Here is a 24,309-nt window from a genome sequence, read left to right on the forward strand (position 1 = left end):
AGGCGGTGTGCGTTTCCCTCTGCAGGTTCGCCCCGTGCAGCTTCAGACGTCCAGCAGGTTGTTTTTTAAAAATTTTAATTGCAGGTGGCGAGCGGCCGGCTGGACGGCGCCATGCGGAGGAGCCCCACGGCCGGGTCCGTGTGGGAGGCCGACACGTTGTGAGTGGACCTGGAACACCAGATGATTCAACTGAGCATGATTTCAACTTAAAGGGGGTTAAGTTGAGTTGGCTTGATTCCAGACTTCCAGACGTGACCCTGGAGTCACTTTATTTAAATTAACTTGTCGTTTTGTCCTGTTTGCTCCTGACCGTCAGGAACACTGAGACAGAACTCCTGTGGAGGAAGTCGGGCTTCCTCCATTCTGATTGGTCGATTTTTAACCTCCGGAAGCAGTGAACGTGTTCAAATGTACTAAAAAGAGGCGGGACTTTGGGTTTATGAGCTGGTGTCAGGATGTAGAAGTTCATTTAACACAAGAACTGTCTAAATTGATAACACGCACATCCTATGGAGGAGAGAAAATGGCTTGAATATAAAGAAATCAATGTATAAATAAATACAGGAATAAATAAATTTATTTATTCCTGTATTTATGTATACATTAATTTAAGCATTTATTTTTGTATTCATGCATTTATTTATTTATATTTTTTTATTTAAATGTATAAATAAATACAGGAATAAATAAATGTATTTATTCATTCCTGTATTCATGTATACATTTATTTAAGCATTTATTTATTGCTGTATTTATTCATGCATTTATTTATTTATACTTAAGACATTTTCTGTCCTCCGTACATGCCAACTTACATTTTTCGGAAAACCTGATAACAATTAGAAGATTGTTATTATTTTATTTTTTTCCATCAAACTTTTCATCGCCACCTCATTGAAAATTAACTTTGCACACAAATAATCGTAATTAATAAAGAAAAGATTTAGCATAAGCTTTATCATGTGGTTATTTCGTATAAAGATAAAAAACATGCTTTATATCGTGATACTTAGGAAACGACGTAAACGTGAATAGAGGATTTGTCCACACCGCCCAGCTCTGTTTGAACACTGATGATTAAACTCTGAGTGTTAGTCTGCTAGAGTTTCAGATATCACACGTCACACGTCTTGCAGAGGAAAAAAGAAGGAAGAGAACGCCATCAATCGTTAACGTGCGATAACTGTAAAAAACACGTCAAAATTCACGACAGCCACACAGAAACTGGACCCGGGTTCAGTATTCTGAGCCGTGACGCCCCGAGCAGCCGGGCCGGTGTCGGGTTGCGTGAACACTCACACTGCTCAGTGATTTACTGCTGACTCAGGGATACTGCAACTCCCGATGCCGAGTGTCCGATCAGGGCCGCATCCAGACCACGTGGGAACGCTAAAAGTAGTTCAAGTCTCCCGGCAACACCGGCGTGGTCACTGTGCGCAGAGGATGCACCGGCAGTCTGTGGAGTCCAGTTTACGTGTGTGTGTGTGTGTGTGTATGTTTGAAGGTCGTCCAATAACCTCGAGGCCCGAGGACGTCACGAGCAGCCGGATCCAAAGGAGAGCCGAGACTCCGAGGACCCGGGAGAATACTGCTATGGTACATCAGAGACTCTTAACTCACCCCATCGCCGTGACAACACACTCTTTATTCTCAGAGCTGTCAGAGTCGTGAACGCAGTGCGTTGCCGTCGGTGATTATAGAAGTGTTGGGTTGGACGTCTCACTGTGAACACGCAGGCTAAGAATGTGTCTGACTCGTGACCCGTAGGTGCTTCTCATGACCTCCACTCGGTCCGCTCTTAATATACATCACGAGAACCTTTTGAACCTGACCTTTTGACCTCCTGCCAGCTGTATGCCTCTTAAAAGCAGATAAACTACGTGTGATACCACACATCCCGAAGGCAGTCATAGATCATAACCCACCTATATATATATATACATATATATACATAATTATATATATATAATTATATTTACATATATGGATATAAATATATATATAATTATATATTTATGTATATATATATAGATATAATTATATATATATACTATATATATATGTATATATATAATTATATATGTAATTATATATATATATAATTATTCTATATATATATAATTATATATATATGTATATCTATATATATGTATATATACATAATTATAGATATATAATTATATATATGTATATATATATATGTATATATATATATAATCATATATATAATTATATAGATATAATTATATATATATATATATATAAGACAATGTTCAACACGTCTGTCATGCCGGCTGAAACTGATCCTGAAGCTTCTGCATCGTGATGTTTCAGTGAGATTTGACTGTGTTACTCACAGCAGACGTGTTGAAGCTTAGAGGAAGTCGTAATGCCAGGAATAGTTCAGTCCTCGGCTTTCTAAACACCAGATGGACGACTGGAAACTGTGTGATACAAAGAGTTCATGGAGTAATACAAAGAGTTCAATAATAGACGCTAACAGATGCTCTCTTGTTTTCAATTCTGTTTATTTTGTAAAGCCCAAAATCAGAAATGACTAATTATCCTCAGAGGGCTTTACAATCTGTACACAAACGACATCCCTGACCTTTGACCTCACATCGGGAACAACTCCCCGCTCTGATCTTCTCAGGCGGGTACCACCCGGTCCAGATCGGCGACACCTTCAACAGGAGATACCAGGTGCTCTCCAAGCTCGGCTGGGGCTCTTACGCCACCGTGTGGCTGTGTGTGGACCTCAGGTGGGTTGAGTTAGGGACTGTTTTTGGGGAGTGATATTTTAAAGCAAGACCCTTCTTGGCAGTGTTAATATTTTCTTTTGGCAGGAAAAAATATTTTAAGAATCACAAATGTCTACATTAAGATTTAAATGTGCCATTTCTTGTAAATATAAAAACTATTTCAGCCATTTTAATTTTGGGGATTAAGAAATTCAAGCTCTTCATTTTTAGCCACACTGGCTCTTTCATTTGCTCCATTTCCTGTTTAGCTTTTTTCAACTTCCTGTCGCTATTGCTAGCTTTAGCAAACTCTAGTAAAAAGCCATGGTTCTCATTGGTTCACACAGTATATACTGTATGTATACTGTATATATTTCAAAGCTCACATTCATGAGGAGGTTATAACACCGCCCACTGCATGTGTCGGATGTTCAGCTATCTAACTTAAAATTAGCTCGGTTAGCGTTATACGTTAGCTAGATTGTTCTATGACGGAAAATGTCTCTTTGTGGGTCTGCAAACCGATTTATAAACATGAATTTAGATACAACTCTGTACCCAACCGCATAATATGCAACAAAGGGTCAAGTTTAGTGAGTGTAAATTGTAATAATAATCTTGAACAACTGGACTGTGTCTAACAACGTAACCACATGAGTCTCAGCGATGATTCTGGATTGGATAAAGAAATATTGAATTGACACGGTTGTATAAACGTCCACATTCACACACGTTCCTACACTCTAAAAAAAGACAAATTGAGTCAACTTAAAAAAGTGAGGCAAACAGCTGCAAAGCCTTTTGAGTTCACTCAACTAAGGGCTAATGTGTTGTGTCAACTTATGATAAGAAGTTCACTCAAAGTGATATCTTAAGTTTGTCAAACGTAACATTACTATTCAGACGTACTTATGTATTTAAGTTAAAATATTGCATTTGATAGTTACATCTACTCATGTACTTAAGTTCAGAACACTTAAAATATTAAATTGGAGAAACTTTAAATTGTGTGTTCTTGTAGATTAAAAACATACATCAACAGCACTTAACATTTTTTGTTGAGAAATGTTTTGTTGAGAGAACTTACTTTTAACTTAAAATGTTTTGTTGAGAGAACTTACTTTTAACTTTAAATGTTTTGTTACTAAATTTCACTGCCCATTATTTGAGTACACTCAACATTCTTTGCAACATTGCCTTCATTTAAATTAATAAAAAATTTACACCGTTTTCTTTGGAAAAGTCAACAGTTAAAGAAAACAAACTTCTTCAAACACAAAATGTTTATTAACAATAACTAAACATTTGTTTGCATAACTATATGAATTCCAGGTGTCAACACTTGAACATAGACAGCAGAGGGTCAACATCCTTAAAAATCAAAATGGCTGCATAAAGAAAAAAAAGAAAAAATTCTGTTTTGTGAATCCAAAATCAAGGCCTTGAAACAAGCTTTGGAACATGTTTGTGACACGTGTGTAGCCGTCACGAGTAGGTTCCCCCCCCCTAAAGCACCAATAAGCAACAAGTAGCCAGAGGGATATTCGGTAATAAGGTTTATTCCGACAGCTGACTGTGTCTCTGCTCTCCACGCTCCTCTCATCTCCTGTCTGTCCAGCTCCTTTATGGAGACAGACTCAGATAACCAACACAGATCGTCATCAGCTGGACTGATTACCAATCTGATTACCAATCAGTCCAGCTGATGACAATCAGACACCGTTCCCTTAACCACACCCCCGCTCCACCCACTCTGCAGTATTCCCAGTTCAACTCCTTTCACGTAAGTTTCCTCCCAGTCTGTATTCTACACAAAAACAAGCATACAGAGACTATAATAAATATTCACCGCCTCTTTTAAATTTTCATTTTTTTTCTTCCCATTCTGTAACAATACAATTTAAAAGTCAAAATACATTTTTATGCAGATTTTAAAAACTAAAATATACCACTTTCATACAAGAGTCACCTCCTACACATTATTATTATAGTATTTCAATCTTCATAGTCTGTTAAATTAAATAAATAAATTGAGCAAAATACAGGGAAACATTTGCTCTCACGGTACAGGCTCCCTTTAATTCAATAAGTGACAAAACCCTGAACTGGAGCAAATCTGCCATTAAACAATGGACAATATCCTTCCAAATCTAATCCATATCTAAATATAATAAACAAACAATGGTATCAAAAACCAATGTATTTTAAACAGGGGCTAAAGAAAATATTTTTAGATTATTTTATTATTTAAAATATAAGATTAAAGTAGTATATATATGTATTTACATATATATATATTCAATTCAATTCAGTTTATTTGTATAGCCCAATTTCACAAATTACAAATTTGTCTCGGAGTGCTTTACAATCTGTACACATAGACATCCCTGCCCCAAAACCTCACATCGGACCAGGAAAAACTCCCAAATAACCCTTCAGGGGGGAAAAAAGGGAAGAAACCTTCAGGAGAGCAACAGAGGAGGATCCCTCTCCAGGATGGACAGAACAATAGATGTCATGTGTACAGAAGGACAGATTTAGAGTTAAAATACATTCAATGAATATGACAGAGTGTATAAATAGTTCATAGTAGGCATATTCCACGATGGAGACCTCCACGATCCATCAGGCAGATGGTGGTGGGGAGGAGGAGTGGGCGGAGTCTCAACAGTGGGCGGAGTCTCAACAGGACAGTGGCGTAGTCAGGAGCAGGAATTCCACGACCCAGACGATCCATCAGGCAGATAGGATCTATGCCGTCTCATAGGGTCCGATGACCCCATGAGACGTGAAGTCAAAAGGACTCCGGGGAGAAAGCAGAGTTAGTAACGTGTGATTGAGAGATGAAAATGCATCCTTAAGGAGAGAAAAGAGGAGATAGGTACTCAGTGCATCCTAAACGTCCCCCGGCAGCTATAAGCCTATAGCAGCATATCAAGGGGCTGGACCAGGTGAACCTGATTCAGCCCTAACTATAAACTCTGTCAAAGAGGAAAGTCTTAAGTCTACTCTTAAATGAGGTGACTGTGTCTGCCTCCCGGACTGAAATTGGAAGCTGGTTCCATAAAAGAGGAGCTTGATAACTAAAGGCTCTGGCTCCCATTCTACTTTTTAAGACTCTAGGAACTACAAGTAGTCCCTCATTTAGTGAGCGTAGCTCTCTAGTGGGGCAATATGGTACTACAAGCTCCTTAAGATATGATGGTGCATCACCAATCAAGGCTTTGTACGTTAAGAGAAGAATTTTAAAAGTGATTCTTGATTTTACTGGGAGCCAGTGCAGAGCAGCTAGTGCAGGAGTGATGTGATCTCTTTTCTTAGTTTTAGTGAGAACACGAGCTGCAGCATTCTGGATCAACTGGAGGGACCTAAGAGATTTATTAGAGCAGCCTGATAATAAGGAGTTGCAGTAATCCAGTCTCGAAGTAACAAACGCGTGAACCAATTTTTCTGCATCTTTTTGAGACAATATGTGCCTGATTTTTGAAATATTATGTAGATGAAAGAATGCAGTCCTTGAGATTTGCTTTACGTGGGAGTTAAAGGACAAGTCCCGATCAAAGATAACGCCAAGATTCTTTACAGTGGTGTTGGATGCTAGGGCAATGCCGTCTACAGAAACCACATCACCAGATAATTGATGTGCGTTATGGGAGCGGCGGCGCTGGGCTTAGCCCAGAAGAGTGAAGCAGCGAAATGTGTAGACATAGAAACACTCTCAGACAGCAGCTTGCTGTTACGTGCGCCTGCTGCCAGTCTGACTCTGCTGCTTTGGGTGAATGACGTCACGTGCGATCTGGAGGTGTTAACCACTTGTGTGCCAAATCTTTTTTTTAAAATTTTTTTTATTAACATTCGGGGCTAATTAAAATACATCCGGGGCTTTAGCCCCGGGTTTTTTAGCCTAGGGACGCCACTGGTTAAGACCGAAATGACACTTGAGAGCCCTGAGAATGTTTAATATTAATTATTACACCATTAGACCACCATTACATTTTTCCTCTCGCGCACCCCCTAGAGGCAGCTCGCGCACCCCCAGGGGTGCGCGCACCACACTTTGGGAATCCCTGCTCTAAACTAACCATCATGTACTAAATGATGACATCAGGCTGCATTGAAGAAGACTTGCAACTAGAAGTTGAGGAGTCGCCCCCTGGTGGTCAGGAGAGAGAATGCAGCTTTAACTCATGAAGCATAGACTTCTATCCAACCAGTGGAGTCGCCCCCTGCTGGTCAGGAGAGTTAATTCAACGTTAACGCATAGACTTCTATACAACCAGAGGAGTCGCCCCCTGGTGGTCAGGAGAGAGAATGCAGCTTTAACACATGACGCATAGACTTCTATCCAACCAGTGAAGTTGCCCTCTGGTGGTCAGGAGAGAGAATGCAGCTTTAACACATGACGCATAGACTTCTATACAACCAGTGAAGTTGCCCTCTGGTGGCCAGGAGAGAGGATGCAGCTTTAATACATGAAGCATAGACTTCTATACAACCAGTGAAGTTGCCCTCTGGTGGTCAGGAGAGAGAATGACGTTTTAAGACATTTCCTCATTGGCTTCACTGGGCAGAACCGGAGGTTGTCGTCTGGTTCGCGTCGTACGGTAAGCGCTGCTAGCCAATAGCTGACATGTACACGTCCTCAAATGCTTGCTGGTCAGACATGTGCCTGGTTCTGGAGCTCCTGGGGCCCGACCTGAGGAGCTGGCAGCTGTGTTTTGGGAGTCCCGGACTGTCACGGTCTTCAGTCAAACAAATACTCACTCAGGTAATCCTCCCCTCGTTGACCCAACAGTTCACGGCGATGGAGTCAGATGCCAGAACACAGTTCAGTACTTTTGTGTCGTGTTTCTAGGTTCTTCAGGGCCTGGACTACCTCCACACTCGTTGTAAAATCATCCACACGGACATCAAGCCCGAGAACATCCTGCTGCGTCTGGAGGAGCAGTCTCACAAAGGACCAGCAGGGGGCAGCAGCTCCTCCTCTGTACTGACTGGGAAAGAGGCCAAGACAACAGGCACTCGTTCTCCCTTTCTTATGTACAGATGCCGGAGATAGTTTCAGAGTCTCAAGTCTTTGCTCCTTACAAACATTTCATAAATCTTCTGGCTCAACAAACAGGTTGAACTGAGATCTAAACTCATGCTGTGATGTATCCGATCAAAAATATCATCTTTCAACACGATTTCTCGTCCCTTCCAGAGAAACAGCAGGTGAAGCCGCACAGTTTAAAGGAAATCAAAGTGAAGATTGCTGACCTGGGCAGCTCCTGCTGGGTGGTCAGTATTTTCCTCTTTCCCACATAGTCTTTATATAGTTTGATATAACACATTAGCCAAGTGCTAGTTCATTTTCTAGACCTACAAGAAGGGTCCATCTGTACAAGACACTGGTCCAAAACCTGGTTTCAGAGTATGTAGTTCGGAAACCTACCTGCTTCACAACCTACAAACAAAGTAAACATTGTATTGTATTTAGAAGTTAAGGAGCCCGATATCTCTCTCTTAGGAGGTGGTGGAGACCAAAAACAGAGCTAAAAGAGAGAATCAACACAACTCAAGTGACGCTAGTCTTTGACGTCTTTTTTAAAAATCCATCTGCGTCATTATTAGACACTGAGCAAAAGATGTACTACAACGGGCGGGAAAGTCCTTTAAAGGGCGGGAAAGTCATTTTAAAGGGCGGGAAGGTGTTGGAGGGGTCAAACAAACCCAGGACCTTTACTTCAGCCGTTGTTTGTGTGAAACCAAATATTGAGTTATTTTTACTGACGACTCTGTGTCACATGATGGTACGTCTACATTTTAAGCTACGTAACAGACATACTTTTTTTTCAAGTCTTTTTTGTGGCCTAAAGCTACGAGCGAGGTTACCCGGGCGCAAAATATGCTGACAAGGGAGATCATGTTGGAACGCTAATCATTGCTCTATAACTGCTGGTAGGCTAAAGAATCAAGGAGTTTATTCACAAGTTTGTCATGTACCTAAAAGGTGATAATAATATGTTGTGTCACAACTTGCTTCCGTCGAACCCCAAGGGGCCAAAAACAAATGTTCTCTCAGGTTTAACAATCAAAAACATTTAGATTCAAGATGTAATTGTTTCTGTCTCTCTTTCTTGGACCAGTACAAACATTTCTGTGAGGAGATTCAGACCCGTCAGTATCGCTCACTGGAGGTTTTATTGGGATCCGAGTACGGTCCTCCTGCTGACATCTGGAGCGTCGCCTGCATGGTGAGAAACCGTCCGTGGGAAACATTTAAAACCACAACTTCATGGAAATATTAGTTTTGTGGCGAATTTGGACCACATCTTTCTCAAAACTCGACCTGACTATCTGTGGGATTTCCACTAGAAGAGCTTAGAGTGACTGTCCAACCAGTGGGTCACTGGGGGTGATCATCTCTATGAACATCTCGCCATACAAGATGTGTAATATGCATTCAGATTCATCTTTTGGCAATCGAAAAGGTCTATAAAGGTCTGTAAAGGTCTGTACCGAGGCATGTGCTAATCCATCTAGTTGGTCCAGAGATGTTTCACAATGTTGACCTGCTAGTGGCACATGTTGAGTACGTGGAGAACCACATTTAATGGCATCCATCCCATTGTTGTTGAGATGTCTCAGTCATGGAAGCCATTGTTCCAACACACACACACCAATAGTCCTGAAAAATTTCCCTTTGGTCTGAAAGCCCAGACAGTTATTCCAAAATCAAAGTTCCATTGTTATGTAAATACACACTTATGGCAAAGTTATGCTCTACCCGACTTCGCCTCTGATGGTGTTAATCTTAAACCGAACTAATCTCATTCCTCATGTATAAACCTAATCAACCAACGTCTTCGCCGGGAGGAAGACTAATTAAAAAGTTGGGAAGCTCCAATAAAGTAATTCTGCATACTAATGAGCCAAGTGCTCCTTATGGACAATTGGACATTGTTTGGACTATTGCGCTGTCATAACAATGGGCTCTTGTCATGCTGCTAGCAGACCTAAATAAACCTATAGCCGAGCTTTATGATACAGACTATACCAGGCTTCCAATCCGTGGCCACACCTCTCACCCTTTTCATCGTCTCCCTTTATTCTTTCAGGCCTTCGAGTTGGCCTCTGGAGAATCGCTGTTTGAACCCAAAGCCAGCGAGTCCATTTCCCTGGCGGAAGGTACGTTTTGTCCAGGGACCTGACGTCGACACGGCATGAAATGAGACCACAATGTAAATGTCGATGCAGTGCATGCTGACTCGCCCCACGTGTGTTTGTTCTCTCCATCCACCTCAGACCACGTAGCCCAGATCCTGGAGCTGCTCGGTCAAATCCCACCAGCTGTTGCCTTGTCGGGTAAATACTCTGCAGAATACTTCAACCGCAGAGGTACATCCACAACTTCTTCTCGACGTGTGTTGTGTGGTATTATACTTTTTTTAGGACTATCATTCCAGTAAATCATTTTTAAATGGCTTGTGCTGAGCGTCCACCTGTCATACTGGTTGCGTGTCACCCAGGCGACCTGCATCACTTCGGCCCGCTCAGGCTCTGGAGCCTCTTCGACGTCCTGGTGGAGAAATAACACCTGCCGTTGGAGGAGGCCACCGGATTCTCAGACTTCCTCCTTCGAATGTTGGACTACCATCCGAAGAGGAGGGCCACCGCGGCACAGTGCCTCCGCCACCCTTGGCTGACCTCCTGATCGCCTCCCAACGGACCCCACAGGGCGGCGTCCCCCCCATCTGCCGTCGTCTCGCAGCTCGGCCGGGCTGACTTGTGAACGAGCACCGGCCACAAACTCAATCTGTGAGACGTCAAACAATGCTTCGGGTATCTTTGAGGTCTTCAGACCTTCTAGAGGAAACCAAAGAGCTACTCACTTTAATTTGTGAATTCCTGTAGAATCTGGTGTTTTACCAATGCAGCACTTGATGAAGAGTAGGATGCTCTTCCCCACTGGAGCCCCATTGTGCACTTTATACTGCTGAGGCAGTGTATTTTAAATTTTAATTGTGTACATCTTCTCTAGTGTAAGTCCTGTATGTCTGGAGCTACTTGTAGGACTCAAAGGTCTGGCTGAGGGATCGTTCCTCGTCTCAGTGTGATGAATATTATGCTTTTTTTAAAAAAGCATACATTTCATGATCATTCATATTAATAATACTTGAGAACTAGGGCTGGTAATCTTGAGAAAACTACGCTGGATGTATATAAAATACTCCGGACAGCCCAGTCCCAGTCAGCAGCCCGTCCCCTTCAGGCCTGCCTCAAAAACCAGTCCCCCAAATAATGAAAGCAAACAATGAACATGGTTATTGTTAGTCCTCACAGCGGTCAGACGAGCATGGATGGAAAGGCAGGGAGCCTTATGTCCAATACAAGCAGCAGACACCTGATTAGTATTTTTTTGTCTCCAAATTAAATAAACTATTGTCCCACGCTATCTTTAAAGTTGCTTTTCTTTTAGTTTACTTGTTGTACAGTTTAATGAACATCCAGATCAATTGCAGTGTGTGTGTGTACAGTAAGTCAACTTGATCTACATAGAAAACAACAACATTGAAATCAAACAATGGTGACCCCGACGTCCAGCTGGGGCCGATTCTCCTCGTTCTGTCTCTTTGGTTCCAAGAGGAACTTAAGCATCAAAGTATGATTTGACTTGTCCTCAGTAAAGCTTATTACAAAAATATCATCAAGGTAAGGCTGTCCAGAACCAACACTATATATTTATACATACACAATACAACATGTTTAGTTTCATTATCATATCCAGCTGTAGGCCCGACACTTCGCCCGCGGGTCCTCTTTGTACACCACGGTGTAACCGCACTCGGTCCTGACCCGGCGGCACTTCCTGGGCCAGGAGGTGGGATTCATTGGCCTGCAGGGACAGAGAAAAGAGACCGTTTACCGAGACAGAACTCCCAGGGGCGGGGCTTTATCGAACGGAGAGGCTTTAATACCCATTAGAGTGAGAGGCGGACTCACGTGAGGCAGTAGGAGCCAAGGGCGTGACAGAAGCACTTGTCACAGCCTCTCCAGAAAGACTCTCCTGCTCTGTAGTGCTTGTCCTTGTGAAAGCAGAGGCCTGCAGGAAGCAATGAGCGCCACAATGAACACATCGGTCTCTTGTATTGTATCGTCACTTCTCTCGTTCGCGGTATGAGCCGATGACAGAGGCGAAAGTCAAAGCTTTGCAGATTTTCTGTGGCACAGGAATACATCAAGCATAAAGCACCGCCGCAAGAGGCCCGGCACATTTAATATAGCATCCCCCTGTTCCACGTGCACAAGGAGAAAAATAATGAATCTTAAATGGTTCCTTATAAGGCTTTGTGGTTATATGAAGAACTACTGAAGAACCATTTTGGAAATGGTGCCTTAAAGAACCATTTTTTTAAGGTTCTTTGAGACACCTTTAATGGTTATTTAAAGAACCCTGGTTTGAAAGGTTCTTTGTGGAACCAGATACGGTGCCTTAAATAACCATTTTTTTGAAGGGTTCTATGTGACACCTTTATAGATTCTTTGAAGAACTATTTATGTAAATGGTTCTTTAAAGAACCCTGATTTGAAAGGTTCTTTGTGGAACCAGAAATGGTGCCTTAAAGAACCATTTTAGAAAAGGTTCTTTGAGACACCTTTATAGGTTATTTGAAGAACTCTTTAAGGAAATGGTTCTTTAAAGAACCCTGATTTGAAAGGTCCTTTGTGGAACCAGATATGGTGCCTTAAAGAACCATTTTTAAAGGTTCTTTGAGACACATTTATAGGTTCTTTGGAGAACTCTTTAAGGAAATGGTTCTTTAAAGAACCCTGGTTTGAAAGGTTCTTTGTGGAACCAGAAATGGTTCTTCCCTGGCATCACTCTGAAGAACCATTTTCGCGTTCCAGATGGCACCTCCATGTTTCTGTGAGTGGGGTTTGTCAGTCACCTTGAGAGGGGGGTCAGTATGTGAGGAGCCCCGAGGGGCCGAATGCAAGGTCAGGGTAAAGAGGACATTTGGTTTAATGGCTCCAGGTGAGTCATAACAGGAGTTGATTCATGCTCCCGGGTGGAGAAGCAGCATCTCCTGGACAGAAGAATCAAATCACTCCACAGGGAAGAAGAAGAAGTAGTCCTCACCTTTAATGTGGTACACGGAGGCTTCTGAGTATCCGTCGCTCAGCAGAAGGACGAGGGGCAAGCCCAGCGCCAGCGCCAGCGGTAGAGAGCATCGCCGACCGCCACGGGTCCAAAGTAACATCGTCGAAGAAACACGGGTATTATTTCATAAAAGTCTCCAAACCGGGTTTCGTATCTCTTAAAAAACGAATTGTGACCGTCCAGAGAAAAGTGTGATGGCTCAGTAGACACCGGTTAATATTTATAGTCTCACATCACGGCGGCCAGAGAGAAAGAAAGAGAGAGAGAGAGAGAGAGAGAGAGAGAGAGAAAAAACCATCTACACATGTTCTTATCCCTGGTTTCCTCCCAGCGAGGTGTGTTTAGAGATGAATCCATGCGTCCCTAAATATTACCTCTGGCCCGGTATGAAGGGTGCGTGGGTGAGAGGAGGCCCGGCACTCCAACGGGATGCTCAACCGCTCCAGTGGTGGCCAGCTGGAGGTCACCATCTTCATCCCTTAAAAACTGCATCCTGAAGCATAAAGATGCATAATAATAATATTTAGGTTTCAAAGACATTAAGTCCCAATTTATAGAAGTTATGTGAAAAATAAAGACCCAGTGACCCAACAACAGCGTGTCTCTGTGTCTTTGTCCCTGTGTCTTTGTCTCTGTGTCTTTGTCTCTGTGTCTTTGTCTCTGTGTCTTTGTCTCTGGGTCTTTGTCTCTGTGTCTCTGTGTCTTTGTCTCTGGGTCTTTGTCTCTGTGTCTCTGTCTCTGTCTCTGTGTCTTTGTCTATGTGTCTCTGTCTCTGTCTCTGTGTCTCTGTCTCTGTGTCTTTGTCTCTGTGTCTTTGTCTATGTGTCTTTGTCTCTGGGTCTTTGTATCTGTGTCTTTGTCTATGTGTCTTTGTCTCTGTGTCTTTGTCTCTGTGTCTTTGTCTCTGTGTCTTTGTCTCTGGGTCTTTGTCTCTGTGTCTTTGTCTCTGTGTCACTGTCTCTGTGTCTTTGTCTCTGTGTCTTTGTCTCTGTGTCTTTGTCTCTGGGTCTTTGTCTCTGTGTCTCTGTCTCTGTGTCTTTGTCTCTGTGTCTTTGTCTCTGTGTCTCTGTCTCTGGGTCTTTGTCTCTGTGTCTTTGTCTCTGTGTCTCTGTCTCTGTGTCTTTGTCTCTGTGTCTTTGTCTCTGTGTCTCTGTCTCTGGGTCTTTGTCTCTGTGTCTTTGTCTCTGTCTCTGTGTCTTTGTCTCTGTCTCTGTCTCTGTGTCTTTGTCTCTGTGTCTTTGTCTCTGGGTCTTTGTCTCTGTGTCTCTGTCTCTGTGTCTTTGTCTCTGTCTCTGTGTCTTTGTCTCTGTGTCTTTGTCTCTGTGTCTCTGTCTCTGTGTCTTTGTCTCTGTGTCTTTGTCTCTGGGTCTTTGTCTCTGTGTCTTTGTCTCTGGGTCTTTGTCTCTGTGTCTTTGTCTCTGTGTCTTTGTCTCTGGGTCTTTGTCTCTGTGTCTCTGTCTCTGTGTCTTTGTCTCTGTGTCTTTGTCTCTGTGTCACTGTCTCTGTGTCTTTGTCTCTGGGTCTTTGTCTCTGTGTCTCTGTATCTGTGTCTCTGTCTCTGTGTCTTTGTCTCTGGGTCTTTGTCTCTGTGTCTTTGTCTCTGGGTCTTTGTCTCTGTGTCTTTGTCTCTGAGTCTTTGTCTCTGTCTCTGTGTCTTTGTCTCTTTGTCTTTGTCTCTGTCTCTGTGTCTTTGTCTCTGTGTCTTTGTCTCTGTCTCTGTGTCTTTGTCTCTGTGTCTATGGGTCTTTGTCTCTGTGTCTTTGTCTCTGTGTCTCTGTCTCTGTGTCTTTGTCTCTGTGTCTCTGGGTCTTTGTCTCTGTGTCTTTGTCTCTGTGTATTTGTCTATGTGTCTTTGTCTCTGTGTCTTTCTCTGTGTCTTTGTCTCTCTGTCTTTGTCTCTGTGTATTTGTCTCTGTGTCTCTGTCTCTGTGTCTTTGTCTCTGTGTCTCTGTGTCTTTGTCTTTGTCTCTGTGTCTTTGTCTCTGTCTCTGTGTCTTTGTTTCTGTGTCTTTGTCTCTGTGTCTTTGTCTCTGTGTCTCTGTCTCAGTGTCTTTGTCTCTGTGTCTTTGTCTCTGTCTCTGTGTCTTTGTCTTTGTGTCTTTGTCTCTGTGTCTCTGTGTCTTTGTCTATGTGTCTTTGTCTCTGTCTCTGTGTCTTTGTCTCTGTGTCTTTGTCTCTGTGTCTCTGTCTCTGGGTCGTTGTCTCTGTGTCTTTGTCTCTGTCTCTGTGTCTTTGTCTCTGTCTCTGTGTCTTTGTCTCTGTGTCTTTGTCTCTGTGTCTTTGTCTCTGTCTCTGTGTCTTTGTGTCTCTGTATCTTTGTCTCTCTCTCTGTGTCTCTGTGTCTCTGTGTCTTTGTCTCTCTCTGTGTCTTTGTCTCTGTGTCTCTGTCTCTGGGTCTCTGTGTCTTTGTCTCTGTCTCTGTGTCTTTGTCTCTGTGTCTTTGTATCTGTGTCTCTGTCTCTGTGTCTTTGTCTCTGTGTCTCTGTCTCTGTGTCTTTGTCTCTGTGTCTTTGTCTCTGTGTCTCTGTCTCTGTGTCTTTGTCTCTGTGTCTCTGTCTCTGTGTCTTTGTCTCTGTGTCTCTGTCTCTGTGTCTTTGTCTCTGGGTCTTTGTCTCTCACAGTTCTACTTTACTGCACGTGTGATGGACCGTGGTCGGCCTCTTCCTCCCCGGCGTTCTCTGGCCGGTGACCAGCCGACACGGCTGAAGAGAAAACAAACAGAACACCGAGGAACTGGAAGGACTCCTGCTAGATAACCACCACTTCCTCCACCTCACCCCTCTTTAGTTGCACAGGAAGCACCTTCACGGCGTCGGGGGGGCAACAAACTCCTGTTTTTTCTCTGTGTTTTACTCAACCGGTCATGGTTGGATACTTTGCACGTTCTTCCTGTGACCGTATTGGTTTTCCATGGTGGTCCGGCTCTCTACCGCACGGGATCCTAAACCTCACCTGTAGGTGAGCAGCATAGCCTGAGAATAACAATGCGCTCGATCTGATTCATGTCTGAACGTTTGTTGGAGGATGTGGAGATGGACCGGGAGAGACTTTCATTCAGGAGACGGAAGTGTGAGTCCTTTTCATTCACTTCATCATTGGTTGTGGTCAAAGCTGAAAGAAACCACCTTCAACAGCCGTGTCCCAGTCCCGGCTGCTTTGACGTAATACAGACCTTTGCGTGTCGGATGCATTCAATTGGGACGAACCACTTTTGCTCCTTGAACTTTGGATTGCATGCTCATATATCTGTTGTGGGTCAGAATAGCCAGACAAGAAAGAAAACATATTGCACACTGCGACCGGATGCAGTGGAACATCCTGGTTTTTTTTGTCCGACTGCATTCGACCTACAACTGACCCCAGAGGCGTGTGCAGAGCGTCAGTTTTTAGCGTAGGAGCAGTGACCTGAGTACTTTCGGCTTTGAATAATATAAATATATGTGACATGTGCGATATTTCACCCCTAATTGACTCCCTGTTATTTGCATGAAACCCCAACAATTGATGGGCCACATCTTGGGGGTCATGCAGCTGAAAGCTGAGGTATGTGCAGCCACATCGTGGTGGGTCAAAGTCGACACATTCCGAACCAGAGAAAAGAGTTCTTTTGCCTCCGGAGCGTTCACAGCGTGGTAGGTCGAAGTGGGACTGAGGGCCGGAGGGAAGGACCACACAGACTCCCTGAAAACCACCGATGATCACAATGTTATGAAACGGTGTGAATCCATCAGGGATAAAAAAAATCTCTTCTACGAGCCTCATTTCACACCTTCTGTAATCCTCAGTAACCTGTGGCTGGGATTCTCTACGCACCAGTTCATCAGAGATGATCAGGAGTCAGGAGGCCATTGTCCAGAATGAGATGAGTCCATACCACGGCCATGTGCAGTCTTATGAGTCCCATTGCCTCTGGTTGGAGACCGTCTCACAGTCCACTGTTTTGGTCCAGACTGAAGACGTTCATGTTTCCCAGAGCATGAATCTTTCTGACTTCAGGGATCCCGTGACCGCTTCTCTAAACGACTCCATGAGGTCGGCGTTTGAGCCAAACTATGATTTGCTATGACATTCAGTGCATGTCCTACTCACTACCTTGCCGCACTGTTTCCAGACCTTTCGCTAAGCTAGTCTGTATATTGCTGGACATTGCAGCTTCAGTCCTTACCTCCTTGTCACTTTCTAATGCTGCTTTCACACCAAAAGCGTTGAGAATTATCCGCGTGAGTAGATCCCATGAGCAAAGTCAATGCACAGACGCCAATGGTTACGAATGACGCAAATTGCGCGACGCGAATGAAGCGAATGAAGCAAATTAAGTGATTCACCGTTGGCGAGTCTAACTGCTGCTCTAATGGCGCTGGAAGCGGCAGTCATTCAGACGTAGTTGGTAATAGTCACCGAGCTGTGTGAGCCTACGGGTGATGTCATGTATAAATATTAGGGCTGTCAATCGATTAAAAAAAATTAACTAATTAATCGATTAATTAATCGCGATTAATCGCGATTAATTGCGATTAATCGCAGTTAAAAGTTCATTCTTTTTAAAGACAAAACTTCACACAGAGCTGTGTTTTCAAAGAGGCTCCTACATATAAAGTGCCAGCGAGGTATTTAATATCGTGGATGATAAATTGTTTTTTCAGTGAAACATCAGATTAGTAAAAAAAAAAAAGTATATTGAGACCCCATTGGTCCTGTCATCTTTAACATTGAACAGCAGCAGAACCAATGGCCTTGGTAACTGACTGACATTCAAATATGTCACGTTGACCCTCTGGAGGCTGGGGGCATTTTATACATTTTACAAAATAAATTAAATTCACCCTTTAAAGTCTTTTGCATGTGACACCCCCCCACGTGTTCTACATCAAACATTCCAGAACAATCTCAGCTCTGAAATAAGGCTCATTGTCCTGTCCTCTGGTTCTCTGACTGACAGGCTGCTAAATGAGCCTAACCTGTGAGGTGGGAGGTCCTTTGTGATTTACTGAGTGTTCATTGGTTTTTTTTCCCCCCCGAAATGTTGACAGACAAACGGATTGACCAATCACGTTGAAGGTTTCGTGTGTCGCTTTCTTTCCGCCGCGTCGTCCACGTCGCTCCTCCGTTCATCTGTGTATCAGAGGGGGAGACCGAAGGAAGGAGGAGCAGGAGGAAACCCGACTGATTCATCCACGAGTTAAACTGATTTCTGCTCCTTATTTTCGCGGAGAAATGATTGTTTTAAAAACGGAAACAGTGTCAAACCGTACTGCCGCGGTTTAAAAAAAACAAAAACAAAAACTTGCGTTAATTGCGTTAAAATATTTTAGTGCGTTAACGCGGCCAAATTAATCGCATAGATTAACGCGTTAACGCTGACAGCCCTAATAAATATATATAATATATTAATGTTATGAACCCAAACACGAGGGCGTTAGACCTTCAGACGTTTGTGGGACGTCCTCAACAAGTATGAAGCAGAACTAGTGGTTCGTTCTTCATGCTGGATGAAGGAGATGATAACTGTTTCCACGGAGTACAGACACAGAGATAAGCTCCGCCCCCTCCAAGGCGCGAATGAAGCGAATGACCCACAAATAGTCACACAAGTAAAGCGTTGTGAACATTCTCAACCCTTTGGGTGAGAACGCAGCATCAGACTTTTAAGAGTCTCGAGTCACTGAAGGAAAGACATCCCTGGATCACGAGACAGTAACGCGTATTCCTCGTGGGAATGGAAACGGTTTCCACGGAGTAAAGCCACAGAGATTAGCCCCGCCCCCTCTAAGGCGCGAATGAAGTGAATGACCCGCAAAGAGTAAAGCGATTAAAGCTCTTGCTGTGAACGCAGCGTTGCACCACCACGGTGGACTCTAAGCCGGCGGCCCTGGCTCGCCGCGTGCTGGTTCGGGTCCCTGCAGCTCAAGAATGTATTTAAATGTCAGTTCTAAAAACCCAAATGACAGTGAAACCTTTGAGGTTTCTAAAAGTAGAGCGTTGTCCTTTTCTAGAGGCGCCTTGCGGTGAGTAAAGTCTCATCCTGCTTCACAGCTTCCAAGTGGAGGCACCTCGTCTTTGCATAAATAACCGTCGTGGTGGCTGCTAAAAGCAGATATGGTAGAGAATGATACGTATGAATAAAGCAGATAAGTACCGGGACGGTGTTTATTGCTTTGCTTTTCGGGGAACAGTGTGTCGCATTTAAGGGGACGATATTGGTCAGAATGTAATATGTATAAGTATAATTCCTTTTACCTGAAAATAAGAATCAATGTATTTCCGTAAAGTTCCTGATAAGCTGTTTGTATGTAAATATGAAGCAGGTCGTCCACCATGTTTCCAGAATAGACAAACCCAACACTGACTCGAGGCCATTTGTTGTTTTTTTTCCCGTTGGTTGCGATGTGCAGCCTCACCACTAGAGGCCGCTAAACCCTACATGTCATTTAAAACGTCCACATGGTTGATTGATTCAGCCAGGATAACGTGATTGAATGTAAAATATCTTTTATTCGACCTCAAAATGTGTTTTTTTAATAACAGAAATATTGGTCACAATGTAATATTAACAAGTATATTTCCTTTAATGAACCTCCTGAAAATAAGAATCGATGTACTTTCGTAAACTTTATAATAAGCTGTTTGTATGTAAATATGAAGCATGTCGTCCACCATGTTTCTACGGTGGCCCAGAATAGACAAACCCAACACTGACTCTTTTTTTCTCCGTTGGTTGCGATGTGCAGTCTCACCACTAGAGGCCGCTAAACCCTACACGGCCTTTAAATATCTACACGATTGAATTGATTCAGCCAGGATAACGTGATTGAATGTAAAATATCTTTTATTCGACCTTTCTCAAAATGTCTTTTTTTTAACAACAGAAATTGTCATCGTGGTGAGTCGCAATACTCTTCACATAGGAATTCATTAGACAATTACAATTTCCCAAATCAAAACCGTCACAATTAATGGAAAGCATAGAAAGCCTCGTTCAGACTCGGTCCACAAATCGAGCAACTTTATAAATAGACTTTTATTTAGAAAAAAAAGAAATAAGAGATGGGGAGTCGGGTATTTGAATCTTAAGACAGAAACAACAATCATCACACATTATACCAAAATACACAGACAGTAAACAAGAACAGAAAGATGCTGAAAAACAAAAGATATTATCAGAAGTACAAATATCAGTATATCGTTCTTTTTTAAGATCCCCCCCCCCCCCACCCACCCATGTAACACATTGATATCTATCACATTCCCCTGTGAACATGACAGATGGGAACATCTGGTAGCAACATCTGCATTTCACTGGACGATGTCTTTGTACATGATATTGCGTAATAAAAACGTGATGAAATCATTGACGTTTACACAGTCTGCAAATGCCTTCGTCTGCCACTAGAGTTTAGAAATGACTTCACCTTAAAAAAATGTTTTTAGCTTAGTCATTTTTCTTTTTTAATTTCTTCAATCTGCTTTTCTAAATCGAGATTGAGGTGAATTCAGCTTTTGGAGTACAATCAAACTACAAGCAACAAAGTCAGGGGATGTTTTGTTGTTCTATATCAAAATGTTTCCGCGAGGAGGTTGTGTAATAAAATACTTCATTATTTGAGCTTGAGTTGGTCGCCGTGAAGCTGAATCGACCTCAGCTCTGTGATCAGTGGTCCGTGTGTCGTTTTCAGTACAAAAACAAACTTGTGTTGCTGGTTCTGCACCATCAGAGTTCTTGAGGCACCTGGAGTGGTACAAATATGTGCTCATCGGGTTTTTAAGGTACTGTCAGTTCCTCGTTATGTTTCAGTTCATCGTGGAGGAGAGCTGACCAGGGGTCACACAGGAAGAGCCTGACGTGACCTTTAGGCCTTTGGGCTTTTTTCTTTTCTTCTTATTTTCTTCTTCTTTATTCCCCCTTTTTTCTCGTAAGGTACGATGTCGATGTCCCCGGGCCCCGTGAGAGAATTCCCACAATGAGAGACGCACGCTGTAGTAGTAGATATCTACCTCACGATACATTACCACCATTAATACCATGAGATATAAAAAAATTAATAATAATCACCATGCTGACGTCACAGCGATCGCACAGATTTAAAAATAACAAACAAAAACACATTTCTCGCAATACCAAATGGACGAGGTCCGTCAATACCGCCTCAATTATAGTATACATATACTATGGAGCAGGTGCCTATTTTTAGTTCATATGATTTTTTTAAAACAGGAAACGCTTTACATCAGCCAATCACGTCGTCCGGAGCGCTACATCGAGGTTCATTGTCGTCGTAGCAACAAGCTATGCTACACAAGTAATACTTTTTCTTGACGTCATTATTTTTGACATTATTTTTTTTCGGCTATTTCATTGGCTGATTCCAGAATTTTCTTTAGACTCAATGGGCCTCATGCAAGAATCTTTTTGTACAGTGTAAACAGATACATTTTGAAATTAATACGGATAAAATTGCAAAGTGGTCCGGACCTTGTAATTTGAATGCCTATGTCTGAATAAATTTAAAGATTATATATAATATGCCAAAATCTATAAGAATTTAAAAAATCATTTCGGTTTGCATTTTTCTTTGGGGGGAGGAGGATTCTATTCACATGTTTCAGCTGCATCAAGGTCTTTATGCACAACCCGGTCGACCCAGATTTGCGTAAGTCGTTAGGCTCCTCCCATTTATTATTTTAGCATCTAACTCCATGTTAAACCATTCCCTCTGTATATTGACGGGGTCCGGCTTAATAAAACTTAACTTAAACTGTCGTCTCCTGGTTTCAGACAGCAGGAAATGAAACTCTTCTTTTTACTCTTTGGTCAAATAAATTGTAAATTTTTTGGGGCATGAAGCGTCCCCCCAAAAAACTAAATCTGAGAAAAACATACAAAATAAAAGAAGGATATTCTAAAAATGTTCTTGCATGAGACCCACTAGACCCCAGTTTGGCTACTTGTACGCTACTTCATACGTTGGGGGTTTATTCGCATTGCTTATTGTTCAAAAAGGCAAATGAGTGACATCACCATTAAGACAATGCAGGACTTGGGGCTCCGCCCCGTCTTAAGTCATCTGTAAACTGGTCGCTGTACGCTGGAGCCGTAAACTGGAGTTAAATTGCACACTGGTGTTCGGGTGTAATGAGACAACGGGGAAAAAAAGAGTTCTAAGTCGGACTTAGCTTCGATGAACTTATTCCCGGATGAAATACGACAATAAGAGTCTCCTTGCGAGGCCGCAGCATTTCTTTCCTCCGTGTCCTCAAAAAAAAAAGCGACCGCTTTGATTCACAGCCTCCCGACAAACATCCGGTCGACGGTAACACTCCACCAGGTCAGCAGTGAGGAGTCACGGGACCCCAGCGGTCACTCCGTCACCAAGTCAGCAGTGAGGAGTCACGGGACCCCAGCGGTCACTCCGTCACCAAGTCAGCAGTGAGGAGTCACGGGACCCCAGCGGTCACTCTGTCAGCAGTGAGGAGTCACGGGACCCCAGCGGTCACTCCGTCACCAAGTCAGCAGTGAGGAGTCACGAGACCCCAGCGGTCACTCTGTCAGCAGTGAGGAGTCACGGGACCCCAGCGGTCACTCTGTCAGCAGTGAGGAGTCACGAGACCCCAGCGGTCACTCCGTCAGCAGTGAGGAGTCACGAGACCCCAGCGGTCACTCCGTCAGCAGTGAGGAGTCACGAGACCCCAGCGGTCACTCTGTCAGCAGTGAGGAGTCACGGGACCCCAGCGGTCACTCAGTCAGCAGTGAGGAGTCACGAGACCCCAGCGGTCACTCTGTCAGCAGTGAGGAGTCACGGGACCCCAGCGGTCACTCAGTCAGCAGTGAGGAGTCACGGGACCCCAGCGGTCACTCCGTCACCAAGTCAGCAGTGAGGAGTCACGAGACCCCAGCGGTCACTCCGTCAGCAGTGAGGAGTCACGGGACCCCAGCGGTCACTCAGTCAGCAGTGAGGAGTCACGAGACCCCAGCGGTCACTCAGTCAGCAGTGAGGAGTCACGGGACCCCAGCGGTCACTCAGTCAGCAGTGAGGAGTCACGAGACCCCAGCGGTCACTCTGTCAGCAGTGAGGAGTCACGGGACCCCAGCGGTCACTCAGTCAGCAGTGAGGAGTCACGAGACCCCAGCGGTCACTCAGTCAGCAGTGAGGAGTCACGAGACCCCAGCGGTCACTCAGTCAGCAGTGAGGAGTCACGAGACCCCAGCGGTCACTCCGTCACCAAGTCAGCAGTGAGGAGTCACGGGACCCCAGCGGTCACTTCGTCAGCAGTGAGGAGTCACGGGACCCCAGCGGTCACTCAGTCAGCAGTGAGGAGTCACGAGACCCCAGCGGTCACTCTGTCAGCAGTGAGGAGTCACGGGACCCCAGCGGTCACCAAGTCAGCAGTGAGGAGTCACGAGACCCCAGCGGTCACTCTGTCAGCAGTGAGGAGTCACGGGACCCCAGCGGTCACTCCGTCAGCAGTGAGGAGTCACGGGACCCCAGCGGTCACTTCGTCAGCAGTGAGGAGTCACGGGACCCCAGCGGTCACTCCGTCACCAAGTCAGCAGTGAGGAGTCACGAGACCCCAGCGGTCACTCCGTCAGCAGTGAGGAGTCACGAGACCCCAGCGGTCACTCCGTCAGCAGTGAGGAGTCACGGGACCCCAGCGGTCACTCAGTCAGCAGTGAGGAGTCACGAGACCCCAGCAGTCACTCCGTCACCAAGTCAGCAGTGAGGAGTCACGGGACCCCAGCGGTCACTTCGTCAGCAGTGAGGAGTCACGGGACCCCAGCGGTCACTCCGTCAGCAGTGAGGAGTCACGGGACCCCAGCGGTCACTCTGTCAGCAGTGAGGAGTCACGGGACCCCAGCGGTCACCAAGTCAGCAGTGAGGAGTCACGGGACCATACCTGCAAACTTGTCACCTTTCGGTGAAATTCACCGTTTTGAACTCAAAATAGGTCGTCCACGTGAATCGTGGAGATCCGAAGAGTTTTTGTTTTAGGGGGGGGGGGGGGTCACCTGGCCCGCTGCCGTTGAGATTGTAGTGAGACGCGGAGAAAAATGTGAAGTGGTGCTCTTCGCAATAAAACATCTTTGATGGGGCGTGTCGCGTCTCGGCCAATCAGCGTTCAGATGTCCACAGCGTTTGGGGGTTCAGGTTAGCTTGAATGTTAGCCCGCTACATCTGCTGCTGTCACGCTGCACGGTGTAGCGATGCTAACAAAGTACCGTACGTTAAACACGATGTGATTTAGCATATCTTTAGTATCGATACTTCGTTAAGAGAGCGATCAGAGCGCACGCGCTGCTCCGTGTCGAGCTGTCTGCGCACACTGCGCTGCGCAGCTCACAGCGAGAGAAGAGGCGGAGCTTTAGAGACTTCGGCTTAAAGAATAAAAAGATGCCAGAAGTGAAATGTTTCAGTCTGTAAAGTTGTGTAA

General features: G+C 44.2%; 1 protein-coding gene across 1 annotated transcript; it reads left to right on the forward strand.

Annotated features, from left to right (window-relative positions):
• The first annotated feature begins 85 nt into the window (after positions 1-85).
• Positions 86-11,134, forward strand: si:ch211-220i18.4 (SRSF protein kinase 3). The gene is given in 10 exon segments (XM_056423584.1): positions 86-158; positions 1,505-1,596; positions 2,654-2,766; positions 7,360-7,509; positions 7,597-7,759; positions 7,945-8,021; positions 8,870-8,977; positions 9,842-9,911; positions 10,029-10,121; positions 10,253-11,134. Coding segments are annotated over 10 exon segments (1,098 nt in total). The 5' UTR covers positions 86-111; the 3' UTR covers positions 10,438-11,134.
• Positions 11,135-24,309: the final 13,175 nt, after the last annotated feature.

Source organism: Pseudoliparis swirei, chromosome 9 (assembly GCF_029220125.1).
Source record: "Pseudoliparis swirei isolate HS2019 ecotype Mariana Trench chromosome 9, NWPU_hadal_v1, whole genome shotgun sequence".
NCBI classification, from domain to species: domain Eukaryota; kingdom Metazoa; phylum Chordata; class Actinopteri; order Perciformes; family Liparidae; genus Pseudoliparis; species Pseudoliparis swirei.